This window comes from Malaclemys terrapin, chromosome 11 (assembly GCF_027887155.1).
Source record: "Malaclemys terrapin pileata isolate rMalTer1 chromosome 11, rMalTer1.hap1, whole genome shotgun sequence".
NCBI classification, from domain to species: domain Eukaryota; kingdom Metazoa; phylum Chordata; order Testudines; family Emydidae; genus Malaclemys; species Malaclemys terrapin.
Genome location: NC_071515.1, coordinates 25,582,796 through 25,606,102, shown reverse-complemented (window position 1 = coordinate 25,606,102; position 23,307 = coordinate 25,582,796). Strand labels below are relative to the sequence as shown.

The window sequence follows — 23,307 nt, the reverse complement described above, 5'->3', positions numbered from 1 at the left end:
AGTATTGATCTTATTTCGCAAAATCAACAATTTTGGTGTAGCAAGCTAAGAGAATTTAATTGATGGTTTTTGGTTACAGTTTACGCTTCTGTGATTTAATATCGTTTCATAGTATCAAAATAAAACGTTTTTCATTTCATTTCACTGCTGCTGTTTTTGTAATACATGTTAGAGAATTCCCCAATGAGATTCCTCAAAGGCATTTTTTTTAAATTCTTCTTAATTTTACCTTGAAAAAAACAGTATAGGCTTTTCTTCCCTGTTGTGTTTTTTTTTTTTTTTTTTTTTTTTTTTTTTTAGGTTATGCTAAGTAGCCTTTTTCTAATGGTTTTTAAACTTAAATACTTTAAAGTTGTAATCTGTTGTTTTGATGTCCTAACAAGGATTGTCTTTTTAATTAGGGTTTACTGTGGCCATTACCCATATAGTCTAATGGAACTGTAGTATCTCTAGTAGTTAGAGATTTCTGTTGCAATTTCTGTGTTAAATTAAACCTCACTCATGATCTTGCAATAGAAGCCTTAAATGTCAAAATTAAATCCTAACATTCGAGAATGAGGCTTAATTTTACTTAGAAGTACTGTCAGCCGCCCAGAACACGGTAGCCATTTTATTAGTCACCTGGCCACAGAATCTGAAAGTCCTTAGATTGACACAGAGAGGCAAAAGTTAAGCTATAGTCCATCCTAGCCAAGCCAGTGCCGTGGTGACCCAGCCAACCTGTAATGGACTCCATTCCTGGCTCTCTCCCTGTGTTTCCCTTTGTCATCTCCGGTCTGTGTCACTGAGTTCCTCCAAAAGGACTACCCTTCTTCCAGTCACCTGATGCCTTGTTCTCCAGCTCAGTTAGCATGTCCTGGCTGCTGGGGTTTCCTCTTTTTAGGTGTTCATTGTTCAGTCCTTGGGGCTTCCCTTTGTCATGCTGGACTCTGTTGATTTGAGTTGGTTTGAGCCAGTTCTTTAATGACTCTATTCATTCCACCCAGACACCAACACACCTATTGTCTTCTGTGCTGTTCTAGGGGCAGTGTTAACGCTTTTGCATCCACATGGTAGCAATGCACAGGGAAACCGAGGCACATTTAGGATTCATAAAAATGTTACAGATTATTCCCACTTTGTCACAGTTACTAGTAGTGAATATTGGTTAGTTGTTTGCAGGTGCTTATTAGCATGGTAAAAAAAATCAAGCTTGTATTATGTCCTGATAGATGTTAATAATAGTTGGGAAGGGTGCCCTTCTAGTCATTATTTTTAATGCCTGCAGCATCATTAAGAAAGGTTAACTTGTTCTATATAAATCTCCCATAGTGACATAGCTACTACCTCATTAACTTTGTTCAAAGATTGCTGTAAACCAAATGTGCTATACGGTGGGTATGGTAGCAGATTTTGTTTCACAAGGTAGGCTCATTTTAGTCAGAGTTGACTCTAGCTTAATTATCAAGAGGGTTTGTGAAAAGGCCGCTAAGCATTTTCTACCAATTAAAATGTTGAAACAGTGTAGAAAACTGTCATCTTATACATGCTTTGAGCCAAGCTAATTACAAAGCTTCCATAGATGAGCGCTTCTTTTTAAAAGAAAGTATTTTCTATTTCAATAATAAGAAAGGGAGCTGATGAATAACTAAGCTTGAAGACCTTTACCGTTTTGAGTGACCTAATTTGCAAAATAAGTGAAGCTCATTGCAGACATTTAGCACTTCTTATGGCATCTGATATCTTGAGTACAAACATTTGCCAGTTGAATGTAATGGTTTGTGAATTGCTGGTTTGGGGTTGTCTGAAAACAGACTCCTTTGTTGTTTGTAAAACTGTTTGGGCTTGAGGCAGGGCAACTTGATTAGATAATGATGTGAAGCTTTCTGTTTCTCTTCTGTTGTCTCATTCAGTGTGGCTAGAGTGAGACTAGCACTAGGAGTATGTCCTAGAGAGAACCGAAATTATGCTTTTCAGCCCTTTCTTTTGCTCTTATTAATTGGTTATTTAACTCCAAAGAAGATCCAGTTTCCTTCTTGCTGCAACTTTGTAATTCCTGTCTTTCCGTTAATACTACTAGTTTACCCAGTGAAAAATTATCATGTGTACATAAAAGGGGGCAAATTAAGGTTGCACAGGCAACTTTAATTTTGGGATTTCCTTACTGCTGAGTGCTTGACTTTTTCAGCCTTAATAATGTGCTTTTAACTGAGGTAAGGGAGTGTGTGAGGGGTGACAAATTCTTTAAATTATATCTATTACAATTACGATTTTTATTTGTACAATGTAAGGAATGAGCATGCACTCTGGAATACAGAAAAAGCGGTTCTAGGATAGCAGCTATTAACTTGTTATCAAAGCAAAAGTAAAAAACTTCAAGATTATTTAAATGTTAGAAGAATGACTCTAATGAAGGGCTGGATCATAGATGACCCGTGCTTGCTGAGGGGGGAAGGCATGACTCTGAAACAGCTCAAGTCATGCCTCCCTGGCAGCCCCTCCCCTCCTGGAAAGCAGTGGCCCCTCTGTGGACCTCCTAGCAGTTCCTCTGCCTCTCCTGGCTGAGGAGGGGGCCTGGCCATGCCATGTAACCAAGCAATGGGGTGGGGGGGAAAGGTGATGTGACCCCTCTCCCCCACCCCACCCCCACGTCACCTCTGGGCTATATCCATCAGCAGTGAAAGGAATGATGAAACCTGCCTCCTATGGCTGCTAGTCAAGAGAGGGTGAGATCTGGGCCCTTTCTTTTCCCAGGCCTGAAGGGCTAAGGGAGGACCTCAATGGATTTGAATCATCATATCTTCTCTCCTCCCCCCTCCCCCCACTAGCTCTGATGCAGGAGACACTGCATCAGCACCATCTGCTGTCAGTGCAGGTCTGGTAATTGTGCAGAACATTTCCTTCTCTCCCCATACTCCTAGTCCTGTCTTTCCATCTTCATTCCCTCCCTAAAATGTAATCAAGTGTAGTCGGCTTTTAGTTAAAAGATGAATTCAAGAGGGGCTGGGATTCCTCTCAGTTTGAACAAATTGAAACAAAAATGTATCAGTTATTCTGGGGGATATACCTTTGTTGACCTATTGGTGAGGAGAGGGGTTAGGGAGCCAAAGGGTATAATTCCCTTAAAAGAAAATTTCCATTTCAGCAATTTAATGACCCTGTTTTCTTTCTTTCTTTCTTTCTTTCTTTAGTACATTTGTCTTATGTACATCTTGAAGCTTTCCTGCCATCTTTATTGCTGGCAAACAGCTTTAAATTTGGGGGGTGGGATTATAGTTAACTTTTAAATTTCCTCCATCAAAGGCCGGGCCTTGTTTCTTTTTTATAGCTGAAAATGTATATATCAAAATAGCGTGTCAGATAAGGAGCAACCCTCACCTGGCAAAGGAGAAGTCTCTCTATTCCACACAAGTCTTGGATAAAAACCTTGTTAAAATTAATGGCAGGTAGGAAATGTCCATAAAACACAGTAAGCTAAAAGAAATGAGGCTATCTTTCTGTTCCCTTGTGTTTTTATATGTTTAATTAATGGACTACAGAACCAAGCTTTTGCAACTCTGCATTAGGAAGAATAACTGAAGTCTAGTGGCTCTCCTAGCTAATTGGCTTCTTTAATGCCCTCTAGAATGTTTTATTGTGGAAATAAACCTTTGAACACTGTTTACCTGTGTAATTAAAGATAAAGGGAATAAATACAAGATTGTATTTCTTTCCATGTTAAAATATTGCAGTACAAATAGATTATCATATTCTCACTACTTTTGTAAATGCAAAAAATCTCTAGCCCACATAAAGTATTAGCTGCTTGCTAAACAAATCAGGGGCTAAATCCTCATTTCTTGCACCAATATAATTTGCAGTGCTTGGTGTGAGAATAGAATTTGGCCCTAAAACTTCCTCAGAGAAGTGCAAACATTGTTTAAAAGACTTTAATAGACAAATTATAAAAGCCCTGAAAACTTGAGTTTGTAATGAGAAATAGTGATAGATGCTTAACTATAATGTTTCTGTATGGGCTTACATCTTACATTTTTAAGCATTTTGGACGTTTATAAAGGCACAATTTAGGTTGACAGGTCACCTTCTTATCAGTTAATAGAATGTCATTCATCACTTATAGGAGTTTTCTTCATGTTCTGTTGATAAACCATTCTGTATTAATTTTTTCCCTCCTACAGCCTGGCTTTGTGGTATCATTTCTATCACTGTCATTAGCCTGCTCTCCTTGTTAGGCGTGATCTTGATACCTATCATTAACCAAGGGTGCTTCAAATTCCTTCTAACCTTCCTGGTTGCTCTGGCCGTTGGAACACTGAGTGGAGATGCACTACTCCATCTGTTGCCACATGTAAGTACCATTGCACTCCCACACACAGGTTTTAAAATTCCCAGAGGACTATTCAACATCAACACTGATTATTTGTTATGCTCATTGATTGTGCTGTAGATTGAGACTGTAAAGGAAATTTTAAAGCAGCATTTCTTTAAGTTAATTTGACCTCTGTGTGTTTCTTAAAAAACATGGGAGTGTTAAAACTACTGAAGTATCAAGAGTATGCTGAATTTTTCAATACACATGGTAAATGTTGTAGCTCCTATTTTTGTGTTTCCTCTTGGAACTTCTGTTTTCAGAAATTTTGAAAAGGTAATTCAGGAGGATTCTGGTTTGAAAACTCATGAGGGTGGGTCACAAGCTACCAGTTTCCAACTGAATATTTTTTGTGTGTGCTTTTAGTAACAAGGATGTAAACCTGGTTTTGGATCTTTTTTGTTATAAACTGTGCCCCATCCTTATTTTGTTTGGGTTTATATACTGTAGAAAACGTAAGTATTACCAGGAAATTGCTCATAAATCCAAGGAAGATGGGGTTTTAATGAGTTGCAGGATATTGACATTTATTTGAAGGGAGAAAATGGAGGGAATATATTCTATGAACTTCTTTGGGCATAATTCTTTTGGCCTAGACTATAAAGTTCACTTATTGTTTACTTTGCATAATCCATGATATACATGTTCTAGGGATGCATGTGTTGATAAGAGTTTGGAAATGTGTTTTGAGTTAGAGTTAAAGTTGTTGGATTGTTATTGCTGCTAACGATGCAGGAACTGTAAGGATAATCAACTTTTGTATGTTAACTGGTTATTTTTAGCTTAGTTAATGAGCAGGGTCAGATTCTCATTTACAATTAGTTTGCTTCACACCTGAGTGGTACAAAGGAGCTGAAGTCTGTCCTTCTAACTGCCTGAAACCTCTCTGGGGGAATGTTTCTATTGATAGCCATTGAAGGCAGGTCTTTCAGTGAAATAATTACTACACCTCTACCCCGATATAACGCGACCCGATATAACACGAATTCCGATATAATGCGGTAAAGCAGTGCTCCGGAGGGGCGGGGCTGCGCACTCTGGTGGATCAAAGCAATTTCGATATAACGCGGTTTCACCTATAACGTAGTAAGATTTTTTTGGCTCCCAAGGACAGCGTTATATCAGGGTAGAGGTGTATATTTGATGGACCTTTTCTGAAGGAAAGAGACTTCATTTTTTTTTAATGGGTTTTTGGTAGTATATTTTTTTTAGCAGCACATCACACGTCATGGACCTGAAGTCACTCCAGTTTAGTGAAATTGCAAATTCACAGTGTGGCTTTTTTTTTCCTCTTTCCTAATAGTCGCAAGGAGGCCATAACCACAGTCACCACGAGGACCACGGTCATATTCACGAACACAGGCATTCTCATGGACATTCCCATGGGCATGGAACAGGAAATGAAAGCTTTCTGGAAAAATACGATGCAGTATTGAAAGGGCTCGTAGCTGTTGCCGGCATTTATCTTTTGTTCATCATTGAGCACTGTATAAGAATGTTTAAGCACTACAACAAACAAAAGGTATGTGCTACTTTTTCTCATTCTGCATGCCGTCATTTAAGATAATACTTGGTCAAATTGCATCCTATAAAAAACCCAAAGATTTTCTTAGATAAATTCTTAAATACTCTACTTGGAAAGCACTCTTCATGGTGCAGTTTGAATGTTTTGTAAAAACTATTAGCTGTTACTCACCTATTTTCATTCTAGTTGGTAGCATGTGAAAAACTTGACTGGGCCCTTTACTATAGGGGATTGCTTTTCCAGCTGTAAATGACTCTGTTCTCATCCACAAGATGTGAATATCTTGAATTGTCTCCTGCACATAACAGTCATAATAGACTAGCACTAGCCAAGATGATGGCTGAGGAGTGCATAAGCAAATAAGGATCACCGCATGTTGTTCCAGAATTGGGTGATCTACTTGTGAAAATGTGAACTGAAGTATATGGAACATTCAGATACTACAGTAATAGGGGTCAGATCTGTACCTAGGTAAATAGGCTGACTTAAGTGACAGGCTGTCTTTTTTTAAGAAGAGATATTACTGACACATTCAGCTGAGGGAGCTGTACTCCTTGTAGTGTATTCAGTTAATCTGGTAATGACTTGCCTGACCATAACATGATGGTGTACAAAATTATGAATCCATTTACAAGGCCTCTGAATCATTAGGAATTTCTCTCCATAATAAAATATCAAGAATTACAGATCTTACATTTAAAACTTGACTAGCACTCTTTCTATAACACTCTTTATCTAAAAAGGATATGGTTTCCTCTCATAGTGCTTTTTCACATGAAAGGCATTTCTGAGAAAATATGGCAGAAGGGGATGTAAGTGGAATATACTGAAGGGGTTGTGACACTACCTGCCCTGCAACCTTGGGTTCCTCACAATTCTTTGTGGCTGTAGCTTCCAACATGGGCCTCTCACAAACAGTTTGTCTGTGTATAGCTACAGCCCTGGTCCAGTAATTCTGACCCCAGCAGCCTGTCAGCTACACACCAGCCACACTCTGGCTTCCAGCAGCCTTGATCACTATCTCCAGGATGATCCCAATGTGCTCCAAGTCCTGGATTTTCCCCAAAAACATGTATTCTGCACTGCCCAGTTTTTTCCTGGACAGATATTAGAGGTCCATGGCCTGTAAGGGATCAGGGTAAAGGTTTGCTGCTTTAATTGGAGTTACCAAACAATTCAGTTTAAACACAACACTGAATTAGTTTTGATTAAAGAATAAAACAAGTTTATTTAACTGCAAAGATACAGATTTTTAAGTGAGTACAGGTATAAGACATTGAAGTTAGAAATGGTTACAAGAGAAATAAAGATAAAACACTTCCTAATCACTGAAACTTAACAAACTAGACTTGGTTCAAGGTAAAATTCTTACCACATGTTCTCAGCAACATAGCTTACCAAATTCTCAAGTCAGGATCTGCTCTCAAAGTCTTAAGGGCTGGTTTCTTTGTCGTCTGAAGTGAAAGAGAGAGAGAGATAGAAAGAGAGAATACTTGGGGTGTTTTTGCCCTTCACCTTTGTAGTTCAGTAACCCCTTGAAATGGATATTCTTGAGCATTACCCTTAGATCAAGTTCCTGCCTGCTGTGCGGACGGAGACATGGAGTCTCGTGGTGAAAGAGGTTCTTCTTCGAGTGATTGCTCATGTGTATTCCACTATAGGTGTGCGTGCTCTCTATGTGGGCGAGGGATAGAGGTTCCTCTCCCTCTTCTGCGTCTATCCAGCTGGTCCTTGATTACTTCCTGTCCCTTAGGACCCAAGGGCTGACGCCCTCCTCCATCAGGGTGCACCTGGCGGCCATTTCAGCTTTCCATCCCCCGGTGCAGGGCCTGTCGGTGTTTTCGCATCACATGACAGCTCGGTTTCTGAAAGGGTTAGATCGGGCATTCCCTTACGCCAGATCCCCGGTTCCGCTCTGGGACCTGAACCTAGTGCTCTCCCGCCTCACAGGGCCTCCCTTTGAGCCATTAGCCACGTGTTCGTGGTCCCACTCGTCGTGGAAGGTGGCGTTCTTAGTGGCTATCATCTCAGCCCGTCGGGTCTCAGAGCTCAGGGCCCTGACCTCTGAACCGCCGTATACGGTCTTCCATAAGGACAAGGTTCAGCTCCACTCTCGCCGTGCCTTTTTGCCGAAGGTAGTCTTGACTTTTCGTATGGACCAGGATATTTTCCTCCCGATCCTCTGTCCTAAGCCCCATTCCTCCAATGAGGAACGCCGCCTGCACATGTTAGATGTGCGCAGAGCGCTGGCCTTTTATCTGGACAGAGCCAGGCCATTTAGGAAGTCCCCCCAGCTCTTTATTGCTTCGGCCGAGCACATGAGGGGACGACCGGTTTCCACACAGCGGATCTCCCACTGGATCACCTCACGCATTCGCACCTGTTACGACCTGGCAGGGGTTCCCCCGCCTCCTATTGTGAAGGCTCATTGGACGAGAGCCCAGGCCTCGTCAGCGGCCTGTGTGGCTCGTGTCCCTATTCAGGACATCTGTAGGGCTGCTACGTGGTCCTCTGTCCACACTTTTTCATCGCACTGTGCGATCGTCTCCCAAACAAGGGATGACGCTGGGTTTGGTAGGGCGGTGCTCCGCCCGGGCAACCCTTAAACTTTACACATAAACTCTTACCCGCCTCCATCAGGGATAGCTTGGAGTCACCTATAGTGGAATACACATGAGCAATCACTCGAAGAAGAAAGGACAGTTACCTGTTCCATAACTGGCGTTCTTCGAGATGTGTTGCTCAGGTGTATTCCATGTCCCGCCCTCCTTCCCCTCTGTCGGAGTTGTCTGGCAAGAAGGAACTGAGGGTGGAGGGAGCACACAGCCCCCTTCATGGCGCGATATATTGGTGCCACTCCAGGGGTCACAGCGGTGCTCCCCCACTACGGGTACTGCTAAGGGAAAAACTTCTGGCATCGGTGCACGTGGTGAGCACGCACCCATATAGTGGAATACACCTGAGCAACACATCTCGAAGAACGCCAGTTACGGAGCAGGTAACTGTCCTTTCCATGTTGTCTTCTAAAATGCTGATTGATCTGTTCCTGCTCCCCTTCCTTGCCAAAGAATGGCCACTTGATAGGTGATTGTCAGTAAACTTTGACACCTGGCTAGAGGCATCAGCTTGTCTTTTGTCTTTGAGAAACAGGTTTCCCCCTCCCCAGACTTGTCTGGTAAACACATTTCCATCATAGTTTCATCTTCTGTTCATAACTTTATATATAATGTTGCAACACACATTTCAAAATATTATGGACCAGCAAGTTATTAGTTTTCAAGTGATACTTCACAAGGTGTATTTTGTACAAAGATTATTACAATTGTGTATAGGCTGTGAATATAGGGTGCATGGATTTACATATATCTTCCACTAAGATTAATGAATTAAATCCTCCAAATTGGTGTGGAAAACCTGTGGTCCCAGCCTGTAGTCTTGGTCATAAAGCACACCAAACAGGAAGGGAGCAATTAAATGCAGATTTTAAACTTGAACAAATTAAACAAATATAACAGTTCTGTATGGGAAGTGTCTCTTGGCTAATACAACAGGCATTGATGATGTATTCTGTGTATGAATTGTGCTAATTTAGGAAATTATACATTATTTGATTATGTAGGTCTATGGTCTATAGCTGAAAATTCCCATAATCTGTATCAGTGATGATCTTCATGAATATCTGAAATTCTGTAGTTCTAAAATCCACATCAAAAGATAATCTTACTGAATATTAAAGTGATATGTATGACAAAACTTCAGTGAATCTTCCTTTCCTTTCAGTTTTGTTACAAACTAGGCACTGACAGTTATCTGTTTCAGTCTAACCAGAAGTGGTGCAAGAAAAAACAGAAGACTGAAGAATCACCAATTGGAAGGAAGCTTTCAGAACACAAACTGAATAATAGGCCAAATGCTGACTGGCTTCAGCTCAAACCTCTGGCAGGTAGACATTAATGTTGAGAATTTGTCCTTGACGTTTGAGACTCAAAAAAAAGAGTGTCACTGCATGTAACCTATGGTTTTGGATATTAGCACTTCCTTTCTGTAAATCTTTGTTAATAAGACTAGTATTACCTAATCAACTGTCCTCATGTAAGACTGCAAGCCCCAGCTATAGTTATAGAAGCACTGAAACACTCTCTGTTATGAGAGCTTTGGTGTGTTAGGTGGCTTTCCTTTCCTTTAATAGAAGATGGGAATTTGGCTTCTAAGGAAAAATAAAATATTCTTTTCTCTTAATTGGCAGAGTGCTGAAACCATCCAGTAAATCTCCCCCATAATAAAAAACAAAACAATTCTTTTGTTTAACTATAGGAGCCTACAGCTTTTTGAATTGCAATACCATTGTCATTGTAAGGATCATCCCACTTAGATTAAGATCCTTCTCTTGAAATAGTCTCAAAATAATGTGTGAGAAACTGTTTGTCCAGTAATTTTGTCTATCTGCATAAACTGATTTAAGAAAATGTCAAAGAACATTTAAGAGTTGCTTAACTTTGATTTTGAAATAATAGGTTATCTTCTTGGCCAGCGTGAAATAACCCTTATTATATTTATCATTCCTGAAACCCCTCTCTCTCAGCTAGATCATTTTATCACTTCGACCTGCGTTGACACCAGCAAACTTATTTCACCTGGAACATGCTAAATACTTCCCAGCATTTGATTCACCTTTTTCCTTGTTCTTTGTTGTCATTGTGGCTTCCAAGTAAAATTAGTTCTGGCACTCCTATAAAACTAATCACACTGATCTACTACATTGTGAAACAAGCACATATAAGAAAGGTGCAGTACAAATAACTTTAAAGAGTGCCATGTTCAGACACAGAGGTTGCTGCACTCCAGTGCTGGTTAGATTACCTGTGTGTGCGCATACATACCGAAATAACCATGTAAAGTTTTCAGTGCACTTTGTCCTCAGTCTTTGGCCTGTAAGAGATTTTATTATTGTATTCTTGACATTTTTTTTTCTGCTTTTAACTCTGCTGAAACATGAGCTTTGTCTAAATATGTCAGTAGCAAATTATCAGGTACAAGCTAGGTCAGGCTGAAAGTGGCTCTGTGTACTGCAGATGACTTATTGTGCAGAGCAATTGTATTGCATTTGAGATTTCTGCATGACCTGCAAACATTCCACAGTAAACAGAGCAAAAAAGAGAATTCTTTGTTACTCCAGCTGCATGCGGATACAATGATCTTTAGCTTGGGAAGTGTTGGAATGTTTAATAGGCTTCTATGTTTTCTTCTTATGTTTTAGCAAAGCAGTTGAATATCTGAAAACATTGATATGCAATGGCATGCTTGCTGGTGGTTTCTTACTTAAGAATTAATGCATCGTGTCTCTTTCTCTGGCTTTAATACAGGTGCCGATGACTCAGTTGTATCTGAAGATCGATTTAATGAAACTGAACTAACTGATCTAGATGGCCAGTTGGAATCCCCTCCTAAAAACTTTCTGTCTGTAGAAGATGGAAACCACATGCACCATACTTACAATGACGTTTCTCACTCTGTTCACGACCATGATCTTCATGATACAGAGTATGATGACAACCATGGAGGGGATAAAATAGCTAGGAAACACAACCATCACTGGCATCACAAACATTCCCATCATTCCCATGGTCACTGCCATTCTGGAAAGGACCTGAAAGATACTGGAATTGCTAATATAGCTTGGATGGTAATTATGGGAGATGGCATCCACAATTTTAGCGATGGTTTAGCAATAGGTAAGTAAAAAAGGGTTGAGCATATTCTCTATGGCTGTACCTACCATAGGTAATTTTGGTAACATTTCCCATTGGTAAAGTTCTGTGGGTGACAGTAATATCAGGAGGACTAGTACAGACGAGGCTCCAGGTGGCCACTAGCATTTTGTTTACTCTTGCGCAGAGCAGGTCTAAGAACCTTGGTGTTTAAAAATGCCAGCAGCTATGGTGCAAGCCTTGTCTATGCTAATTTCAGAAAGGGGAACTACACAGAAATGAGGAAGCTAGCTAAATGGCAATTAAAAGGTACAGTCATAAAAGTGAAATGCCTGCAAGCTGCATGGAAACTTTTTAAAACACCATAATAAAGGCTCAAATTAAATGTATAGCCAAATTGAAAAACCATAGCGGATTCTTGTCAGTTTCTACATTACAGTGGTACTCCCAACGATGTAAATTGCCCATTACATTGACTTAATAACTCCACCTCTCCAAGAGGCATAGTATTTAGGTCGATGTAGTTAGGGCAACTCAGTGTCCTGATAGCTGGGTCTGTGTGCCCCCACCCCCGCCCTGAAGCTGAGAGCCTGAGCTGTCAGATGGGTGCCAGGCTCACAGCTGGAATCCCCCCCCTGCCCTGCAGCTGACAGCCTGAGCTGTGAGCCCCACACAGGGCTCAGTTTCACAGCAGGGAGCCTACCAGGAATGAAATTGACATTCTTGTCAGCTTCACAGCTGCTATTGTTTCACATTTGTCTCTGGCTCCTGCTATCAGCCCTGAGGCCGGGGGCACCAGCTGTGAGCCCAGTGCCACACTGACAGCCGGAGCCGGAGAGGAAATGTGAAATAATAGCAGCTGTAAAACTGACACGAATGTCAGTTTCGTTCCTGGTAGGCTCCCTGCTGTGAAATTGAGCCCCATGCTGGGCTCAGCCCGGGGGTGGGGCTCTAGCTGTAAGCCCCCGTGGCTATCGGTGCCACACTCTGGCTCTCAGTGCCCCACAATGCTCCACTTCAGTCGGTGTAAGTGCTTCCGGTGAGAACGCACACCACCAGCGGAAGGAAGGTAGTGTGGACGCTAATAGTTGATTTAATTGCTGTGGTGGCTGTAGGTCGACCTAACTTAAGAAACCTAATTTTGTAGCGTAGACAATCCTCTAGAGAGAGAAATTGGAACAGAAGTAAGCAGCTTTTGTGGCATTTTGGGTTCTGTTATAGCATCATCCATCCAGATTCACCCAGATCTTACCAGTGTCTTTGGAAGTAGAAAGTCCACTGTTCTGAATATTTCACATGTATGCTGAAAAATATTGGAATCTCTGCAGAGGGAACTCTGTACATTACCTATCTATCGATTGTTGTTTAACATAGTCAATAAAATTAAAATACCATGATTTGCATCTTATTTTTCCAGGAGCAGCTTTTAGTGCCGGATTGACAGGAGGAATTAGTACATCTGTAGCAGTGTTTTGTCATGAGCTTCCCCATGAATTAGGTAATTAATTCTGTAAACTTCAAATGTGGTTGTTTTTGGTCTCTTTGACATTGAATGAAAAGCTACTATATGAAAAATATATCCAGGGGTTATCAAAATAGTAATGAGGGTAAACAAAATGCAATATGAAAACCATTAGGGTGACCATTTACACCAGAAGAAACTCACATACAGAACATGATTATACTATGCCATTTATTCAATGTGTATAATCAGAACATTAGTCTGTATTTTAGTAGGAATCTAGCATCATCAGTATACCATCCATTCTGCATGTGAAACTGTCAGAACGCATGTTATTAGAATGTTCTTACTGAATACATTTGAGTACACAGTTGGTTGGTCACGCGCTTGTGACTTTATTGTTCTGTCAGGGATAGGCATCTGAATTTCATTCAGCTAAGAGCTCATAAGGAGTAATACTGTGTTCACTACCAGTCAACCCTGTTTGATATGGGGTCTTGCAAATAAAAGAGGTGTGCTGCATCACATTGCATATGTGATATTAGAGAAAAAATTGCATAGGCAAGAAGGAAAATGTTATGAACATGACTTTTTAAGATGCAGCTATCTTGCTGCTGTTTTGGCATGTGCCCTGGTTGGGGGTGGGTATGGATTATCAGGGTCTATACAATTCATAGTAGACCAAGTATGGGAGAATATTTTGCTTCCTTGCAAATTAGGGCTTCCAGGCAGGTATATGTAACTGAAATCCATTGGCACTAAGAGAATTTTTAAAGCAATTATTCTTTAAGGCTAGCATTAGCATTGCTGTTTTACAGATGTTTTTTCACAGTTTAGTGGGTAGTGATATGTTACAATCCCACTTCTCCTTGACAATTTTCCCTTGCTGAATTACAGCTCTGCCGTTTGCAGTCTTCTCCATCCCCTGGAAGATCTTTTGAGGCACTATTATCTGAGGCCATGGTTTCATTTCTAAAGATTTTTAAGACTGGGGGAAAGGATAAAATGATCATACCGGGATTAAAAGAATGTTGGCAGGTTTTCTCTCTTCAAAATGATCCTTTTGTCTTTGCTCTCTGTTCTTGCTGTCTCCAATACACCATACTTTAGTAGTAGAGGTCACTTCTAGTGTTTCAAACAATCATATCATGAATGACTCGTCCAACTAATGTCTGTTATTACCCGGAGAGGACCTAGCTGGGGCCTGTTTGTGCCCCTCCAAGAGAGGAGTAAAGCCACAAAATACTTCTAAAGCTTTTAGAGATCCTTGGATGAAAAGCACTATAGAAGTAAAATACAGATTTAGCCTGCCACCATTTCTCTGAGACAGATAAGATTATAGATGGGGTATTTCAGAAGTTTTTAGTATTGGACAACAATGCTACACACAACAGTTTAGGACAAGAAGTGAAACTGCTGGGAAATTTAAGGAATTGGAATGTATGTTATTGGAGTTAGAATTTGTTCAGGATAATGGAATTCATTTAACGCCTTGTCAAGGCTGCTTCCCCACTTTGAACTTTAGGGTACAAATGTGGGGGCCTGCATGAAAACTTCTAAGCTTAACTACCAGCTTAGATCTGGTCCGCTGCCTCCACTCCCAAAATGCTAATTCCCTTCCCTGGGTAGCCTTGAGAGACTCTTCACCAATTCCCTGGTGAATACAGATCCAAACCCCTTGGATCTTAAAAACAAGGAAAAATCAATCAGGTTCTTAAAAAGAAGGCTTTTAATTAAAGAAAAAGGTAAAAATCATCTCTGTAAAATGAGGATGGAAAATAACGTTGCAGGGTAATCAAACTTAAAGAGCCCAGAGGAATTCCCTCTAGCCTTAGGTTCAAAGTTACAGCAAACAGAGATAAACACTCTAGCAAAAGATTCATTTACAAGTTGAGAAAACAAAGATAAAAACTAACACGCCTTGCCTGGCTGTTTACTTACAAGTTTGAAATATGAGAGACTTGTTCAGAAAGATTTGGAGAGCCTGGATTGATGTCTGGTCCCTCTCAGTCCCAAGAGTGAACAACCCCCAAAACAAAGAGCACAAACAAAAGCCTTCCCTCCACCAAGATTTGAAAGTATCTTGTTATTGGTCCTTTGGGTCAGATGTCAGCCAGGTTACCTGAGCTTCTTAACTCTTTACAGGTAAAAGGATTTTGGAGTCTCTGGCCAGGAGGGATTTTATAGTATTGTACACAGGAGGGCTGTTACCCTTCCCTTTATAGTTATGAGACACCTCCACTCTTGAGAGACACAACTGTGAGATTTTACTCCACATGGTCAGGACCATGGGTTTTGCATTTCATCGGAAAGAGAGGCAGGGAACCAATGATTTAGTGTTCTGCACTGTAGGGTTCCTGAGCAACATTAGTGGAGAACAAGAGGAGACAATCATTTTATAACACATTTCCATGTTTGGTTTGGATTTGACTGAGTCCTGTATTCTGCTGGGGTTCACTGAATGGCACTGAATCACTTGGATGGTCTAGCTAAACTCAGCCTAGGTCTAAACAGTTGACAGTCATTTTTGTGCATTTACTTAGTTTTGTCTGTTTGCCAAACTCAGCGACAACCTCCGAATATGACAGGTGTTCTGCTTCCTGTCCAGGAGGCTGGAGAAGTTTTCTCTAGGTGCAAGGTAATGGTTGGCTGATCTATCACTGTAGGGCGCCTCCTCTTAGAGACCCAGTTCTGATGGAAGTGGAGGGCAAAGGACCTATACTGTGTTTTAAAGGATCACTCACAATTGGTTTCAGGCAAGCTGAGAGAGTTGCAGTCAGGATATGTTTCTTCTGGTGGCGCTCACTATATAGAGAGAGGAGACTTCTATATACGCACTTAAAAAGGTGGGGTAAAAATTAGCAAGTACTTTTGACCTACTTTTAAAGAATATACTGAATATTCCAGGTATGCAGAAGTTAGTTTAAATATTTTTCTTCTAAGGCCTTGGCTACACTCGGGACTTCCCAGAGCTGCCGTGAAGCACAAGTGTAGTCACGCCGCCGTTTTCACACCCCTGAGTGCAGCAAGTTGCAGCGCTGTACAGCGGCAGTGTAGCCAAGGCCTTAGTGACTTCAGTTTGCCATTTGAAGTACTTTCCAGACATGCATGTTATTTATAGCCATTACTTGACTACATTAAGGCCAGGTCTACACTACAGGCGTATATTGGTATAACTACGTCGCTCAGGGGTGTGAAAAATCCACACCCCTGGGTGATGTAATTATACTCGCCTAACTCCTCACATAGACAAGCACTGTCTCGATGGGAGAACTTTTCCCATTGACATAGCTACCGCCTCTCTGGATTAACTGCACCAATGGGAGAAGCTCTCCGGGTTTGCGTAGGAGTGTCTCCACTAAAGTACTGCAGTGGCATAGCTGCACTGGCTCCGCTGTAGTGCTGCACGTGAAGACAAGCCCAAAGTTAGAAGCAGATGGATTGAATCACTTAACCAGCTGTTTTCATCCTCTTCTGCTCAGCCGTCAGTTAATTTCCATCTGAAGAAGGCTTTTTGTGATCTATGGGCATTGGTTGAAGTGAAATTTCGCATTCTTCTTCGAAAAAAGTAACAGATCCACGGGTCCTGTGGCACCTTTAAGACTAACAGAAGTATTGGGAGCATAAGCTTTCGTGTTAGTCTTAAAGGTGCCACAGGACCCTCTGTTACTTTTTACAGATTCAGACTAACACGGCTACCCCTCTGATACTATTCTTCTTCAAGTGCTTATTCATGTCAATTCCAATCAGATGTGTGCGTGCTGTGTGCAAGGTTGTTAGAAAGATTTCCCTTAGCAGCACCTGTCGGGTTGGCCATGGAGCCCCTGGAGTAGTGCCTTTATGGCACTCAATATATGACCCTGCCGACCCAACCCCCCTTCAGTTCCTTCTTATCGCTTGTGACGGTTGTTAGAACAGCGTTCACTTGCCTCGCAAGTGTTTCCCTTAGCTTGTTAGTTCTGTAGTTTAGAATAGGTTTCAGTTCTTAGTTTAGCATAGTTTAGAGTTCTGTCAGAGATAGGCATTTGTGAATTTCATTCAGCTAAGAGCTCATAAGGAGGAATACCTTGTCCACTACCAGTCAATCCTGTTTGATATGGGGTCCTGCAAATAGAAGAGGAGTTATACGTTTGGTTAAGGACCGGGGTTCCATCCTGTCCCTTTCCTTCCCTTGGCTCTGGGGCATGCCTCGGGGCCAAGGGTTTAAACGGTGTGGGATCTGCAGTAAGCCCATGCCAATGGGCGATCCCCACGATGTGTGCCTGAAGTGTCTGGGGGAAGAGCACCAAACAGACAGGTGCAAAATCTGCAGGTCCTTTCAACCCAGGATGGAAAAAAGAGCGGGACTTCTGTCTGAAACAGCTTTTGATGGAGTCTGCTCTCCGTCCTCAACCCATCTCAGAGCGCAGGATCTCGGTGCCGACCGAATCAGTATGCAGCGCTCCAGCCTTGGTGCATGATATGACACTGAGAAAAGAGTCCAGAGGCCCTCTGAATGGCTCCCCGGTACCGCAGACTACATGGTACCATTCCCATTTGCTGGTACCACACAAGTGGAAGAAAACTAACAGAGGCCGCTTACTGAGGCCAAAGGTGTATCAGCGTCTGGGTGCATCAGCTCCCAAAGGTGTGTCCAGGGAAGGAGCATTCAGCTCCCAAAGGGGGGACCGTTGAATCTGGCGCCCAGTGACTTCCTGGGCAGGCAGTTCCAGGTGGAGGAATTGAAGTTAAACTCCACCCCAGACACTTTCAAAGCTGCCAGGGAGTTCATAGAACTGATGGCATCGCAACCCCTGGCAGTCAGGGACTAGCCTCCTGTACCTCCACGCCCAGCGCCATCTAGAGGGAAGCTGGCTATGAAGCAGCATTCTTCTTCTCCTGCATGGCACCGTTTTCCTTGGCACCGCTCGCCATCGCCCAGGCACCGGCAGGCATTTTGGGACTCCTTACACTCATCCCTGGCACCGCCCAGGCAATCCAGATCGCCACCACCACTGGAACGGCACCAATCACCGGCACTGACAGAGTGGCACCGATTTCCAGTGCCCAGCTCTCGGCACCAATCCCCAGTGTGGGGGCATCAGCATCTATCCCCTGTGCAATACCGGTCAACGCTGCTGTGGTCGTACAGGTTCAGATTGGAGTCATTGGACTTGGAGGTGGAATAATTCTACTCCTGCCACAGTGAGCACCATTCCCACAAACATAGGAGCGAGGCACCTGTAGCTTGGCCTCCGCACTGGCAGCCTCAGACGCAATGGCCCTTTTGGAACCCCCGGGCTTATCACCAGGCCCGGGTTTCGTTCTCCAGGGGCTCTCGTTTGGTCATCTACGAAACCAGAGCACCCCAACCACCTAGTGATTGCCCGGCCCCTAAGGGATCAGAGACAGTTACTTCCCATGAGCAGGCAGGGTCCAGATATCGAACAGGAGGAGGCCAGAGAACTTGAGGGACAAGAGGACCCTGTGCCACCCCTAGCCTCCTCATCCTCATCCCCTGACGAGGCAGTGGCAGAGGTCTCAGCTTCTGGACCTCCACCGATAGACCATAGGGCACACTAGGACCTACTACGCAGATCGCCTGCAACATGGGGTTGCAGGCGGAGGAGGTTATCGAACCTGAGGACCCTGTGGTCGATATCCTACACCGGAGGGCCTGTCCAGAGCACTCTGCCCCTGATTAAAACCATACAGAGCAATGTGCAAAAGCTCTGGCAGATCCCGGCATCCTTTTCCCCCTTCTGCCAGGGGCGTCAAATGCAAGTACTTTGTCCTGTCCAGGTGATACGAGTACTTGTTTTTTCATCCGCAGCCGTGTTCCCTAGTGGTCACTGCAGTTAATGAGAAAGAAAGACGGGCAACAGGAGCCAACTCTGAAGTCAAAATGATTAGACCTATTCTGTAGAAAGGTCTATTCAACTGGGGGCCTGTAGCTGAGGATAGCGAATCAACAAGCTATCCTTAGCAGATACAGCTTCAACTTGTGGGCCTCAATGTTGAAGTTTAATGAGCTTATACTATCAGACTCCAGAGCCGAATTTATGGCTGTCATTGAAGAAGGTTAATCAGTGGCGAGGACCTCCCTTCAAGCTTCCCTGGATGCGGCAGACTCTGCCGCCCGCACACTTTCGTCTGGTCGAGCCATGAGAAGGGGTGCATGGCTACTTACAGAAGTTCAGTAAACCCTGCAGGACCTTCCGTTCGAGGGCACAGAGTTATTCTCAGACCAGACTGATTCTAAGCTGCATAGCTTAAAGGACTCCTGGGCAACGATGAAGTCACTGGGGATGCATACCCCAGCGAAAGCATTTCAAGCCCCAGTCCCAGCAGCAACAGTCCTACCCTCCTCATCCTAGACAAGACTTCTACAGACGGAGGGCTAGAAATTCTAAGTGAAAACCACCCCACTCCCAGTCAGGGCACATGGGGAATTATTAGTTAGTTAAATTGGAAAAGATGGGGATCAATATGAAAATTGAAAGGTGGATAAGAAACTGGTTAAAGGGGAGACTACAGTGGGTAATACTGAAAGGTGAACTGTCAGGCTGGAGGGAGGTTACTAGTGGAGTTCCTCAGGGATCGGTTTTGGGACCAATCTTATTTAATCTTTTTATTACTGACCTTGGCACAAAAAGTGGGAATGTGCTAATAAAGTTTGCGGATGACACAAAGCTGGGAGGTATTGCCAATACAGAGAAGGACTGGGATATCATACAGGAAGATCTGGATGACCTTGTAAACTGGAATAATAGTAATAGGATGAAATTTAATAGTGAAAAGGGAAAGGTCATGCATTTAGGGATTAATAACAAGAATTTTTGTTATAATCTGGAGGCTCATCAGTTGGAAGTAACAGAGGAGGAGAAGAATCTCGGGGTATTGGTTGATCACAGGATGACTATGAGCAGCCACTGTGATATGGCCGTGAAAAAAGCCAATGCGGTCTTGGGATGCATCAGGCGAGGTGTTTCCAGTAGAGATAAGGAGGTGTTAGTACCGTTATACAATGCACTGGTGAGACCTCATCTGGAATACTGTGTGCAGTTCTGGTCTCCCATGTTTAAAAAGGATGAATTCAAACTGGAACAGGTACAGAGAAGGGCTATTAGGATGATCCGAGGAATGGAAAACATGTCTTATGAAAGGAGACTCAAAGAGCTCGGCTTGTTTAGCCTAACCAAAAGAAGGCTATGGGGAGATATGATTGCTCTCTATAAATATATCAGAGGGGTAAATACCAGGGAGGGGAGAGGAATTATTTAAGCTCAGTACCAATGTGGACATAAGAACAAATAGATATAAACTGGCCATCAGGAAGTTTAGACTTGAAATTAATCGAAGGTTTCTAACCATCAGAGGAGTGAAGTTCTGGAACAGCCTTCAAAGGGGAGCAGTGGGGGCAAAAGACATCTTGCTTCAAGACTAAGCTTGATAAGTTTATGGAGGGGATGGTATGATGGGTACCGTAATTTTGGCAATTAATTGATCTTTGGCTATTAGCGGTAAATATGTCCAATGGGCTGTGATGGGATGTTAGATGGGGTGGGATCTGAGTTACTACAGAGAATTCTTTCCTGGGTGTGTGTCTGGTGAGTCTTGCCCACATGCTCAGGGTTTAGCTGATAGCCATATTTGGGGTCGGGAAGGAATTTTCCTCCAGGGCAGATTGGCAGAGGCCCTGGGCTTTTTTTTGCCTTTCTCTGCAGTGTGGGGCACGGGTCACTTGCTGGAGGATTCTCTGCACCTTGAGGTCTTTAAACCATGATTTGAGGACTTCCGTGGTTCAGACATAGGTTAGGGGTTTGTTGCGAGAGTGGGTGGGTGAGATTCTGTGGCCTGCGTTGTGCAGGAGGTCAGACTAGATGATCATAATGATCCTTTCTGGCCTTAAAGTCTATAACTTTATGACATCCTTCTCGGCAGCAGGAAACCATCCACCAGGACCACTTATTTAGCCAAGTGGAAAAGGTTCACATGCTGGTGTGAGGAGCATCATACACCTCCCTTACAGGCATCAGTTCCACTCATCTTAGAGTATCTTCTACACCTGAAACAACAAGCCTTGCACTGTCCTCTATTGAAGTGCACCTTGCGGCCATCTCAGCCTTCCACCCGGAAGTGTCTGGCCGTTCTGTATTTACCAATCCCATGGTGGGGTGTTCCTTAAAGGGGCTGGAAAGGTTATACCCACATGTTTGTCAGCCAGTACCCACATGGGACCTTAACCCGGTATTATCCAGGCTCATAGGTGCCCCCCTTTGAGCCATTGGCAACTTGCTCTTTGCTCTGTTTGTCCTGGAACATGGCCTTCCTGGTCGCTATCACATCAGCTAGGAGGGTGTCTGAGCTGAAGGCACTAACTTCTGATCCACCTTCCACGGTCTTCCACAAGGACAATGTGCAACTCAGACTTCACCCAGTTTTTCTTCCGAGGTGGTGTCTCATTTTCATACCACCCAAGGTATCTTCCTGCTCGTTTTTTATCCCAAGCCTCACATCAGTGCCTGGGGAAAACGGCTTAATTCCCTGGATGTTCGGCGGGTGTTGGCATTCTACATCAAGCGAACTAAACCTATCAGAAAATCGAACCAACTATTGGTGGCAGTTGCAGATCAGATGAAAGGACTCCTGATCTCTTCTCAGCATATTTCATCTTGGATCACAGACTGTATCTGTACATGCTATGAGCTGGCCAAGGTCTCAGCTCCGCCTATTACTGCACACTCCACAAGAGCTCAAGCTTCTTCAGCAGCATTTCTGGCCCAAGTTTCGGTACAGGAGATCTGCAGAGCAGCTACTTGGGCATCAGTGCATACATTCACCTCTCACTATACTATTACCAATCATGCCAGAGATGATGCAGCCGTCGGCAGAGCGGTGCTCCAGTCAGGGGTTCCTACCCCACCTCCAGGGTAGACCTTGGGAGTCATCTGATTGGAATTGACGTGAACAAGCACTCGAAGAAGAAAAAACAGTTACTAACCTTCTTGTAACTGTTGTTCTTCAAGATGTGTTGTTCATGTCCATTCCAATACCCACCCTCCTTCCCCTCTGACAGAGCAGCCAGCAGGAAAGAACGAAAGTGGGGCCAGGTCAGCAGGGTCATATATTGAGCTCCATAAAGGCACCACTCCAGTTGGCTCCACGGCCAACCTGATGGGAGCTGCTAAGGGAAAACTTTCCGACAATCGTGCACACACCTGATAGGAATGGACGTGACAACATATCTTGAAGAAAAACAGTTACAAGAAGGTTAGTAACCATTTTTTTCTAGCATGATTTGGTAATCTTGCACCTGAGAATCGTTATCAGTGAAATTAGTCCCAGAATAAGTGACTAATAAAATATACCAATCAGAACACTTCAGGATATTTCAGTTTCCAGTGTTGTTCTGCAAATTTATGAAAATCTAGATAGATCATATTCTTAAGAACATTTTGTCTTGTCCTCTAATAATTTTTGAAATAGTGCTTACTGCTGAAAAAACACTGAATGCTAAACGGTGCTGAAATTGGTAATTTATTTGAATTTGCATTATTAAGAAAACAAAACTGAATTTAACTTTTAAAAATGAGAATAATAAAATTTGACTATGCCACAACACCTCTTCTGACAAATGTTCTTAATCTCCAAAATCCTCATTCTGGGCCTGATTGTACTTTTATTAAAGTCAATGGCAAAAAGATGCTGATGCAAGTGAGGAGAAGGATTATGCTTTAATGCAGTTTTGGAAAATATGATGTAAATACCAGGCATTATATCGCACTCTTCAACTATCATTTGGGTTACCCTAATCTCTGTCGCAATGCGCATAAAAAAATCAGCCAACTAAAAATGGCTTCAGGCAGATGACAGTCAGATTTACTTTCCGTATTAAAAATATGTTAAAATATTGTGTGTGTTTAGATATATAGCTTGAATCCCTGCCCCACCACACTTTCTGTCACTTTTCTGTGTGGCTTGTAAATTCTTTCAGGCAGGGACTGTGTGTGTGTGTGTGTGTGTGTGTGTGTGTGTGTCTGTTTGTACAACACGTAGAACAATGAGGTCCCCAATCCTGAATGATATCTCTGTTACCACTCAACAATAAGTCAGTGGCTAGAAATACAAAGCAGATAGGACTACCGTGTTCATAAGCATTTGGGATATGATAGCTACCTGGTAGAAATCTGTTACCTAGTGGGTAAAATATTTAATCGGGGGGGGGGGGGGGAATTCATGGAATTAACAGATTAGCTGTGAATCTGTCTCTTGGAAAAACAAG

The 23,307-nt window shown here is 42.8% G+C and overlaps 1 protein-coding gene across 3 annotated transcripts in view; it reads left to right on the top strand.

The window, feature by feature from the left end:
• SLC39A10 (solute carrier family 39 member 10) overlaps positions 1–23,307 on the top strand; it is a 131,189-nt gene that overhangs the window by 94,000 nt on the left and 13,882 nt on the right. For 2 of the 3 annotated variants that reach the window (XM_054044659.1, XM_054044661.1), the window contains exons 4-8: positions 4,158–4,327; positions 5,652–5,870; positions 9,654–9,816; positions 11,237–11,605; positions 12,999–13,079. In XM_054044659.1, the coding sequence (XP_053900634.1) occupies positions 4,158–4,327; positions 5,652–5,870; positions 9,654–9,816; positions 11,237–11,605; positions 12,999–13,079 (1,002 nt within the window). The remainder of the gene's footprint in view (positions 1–4,157; positions 4,328–5,651; positions 5,871–9,653; positions 9,817–11,236; positions 11,606–12,998; positions 13,080–23,307) is intronic. The other variant, XM_054044662.1, reaches the window with a different exon arrangement.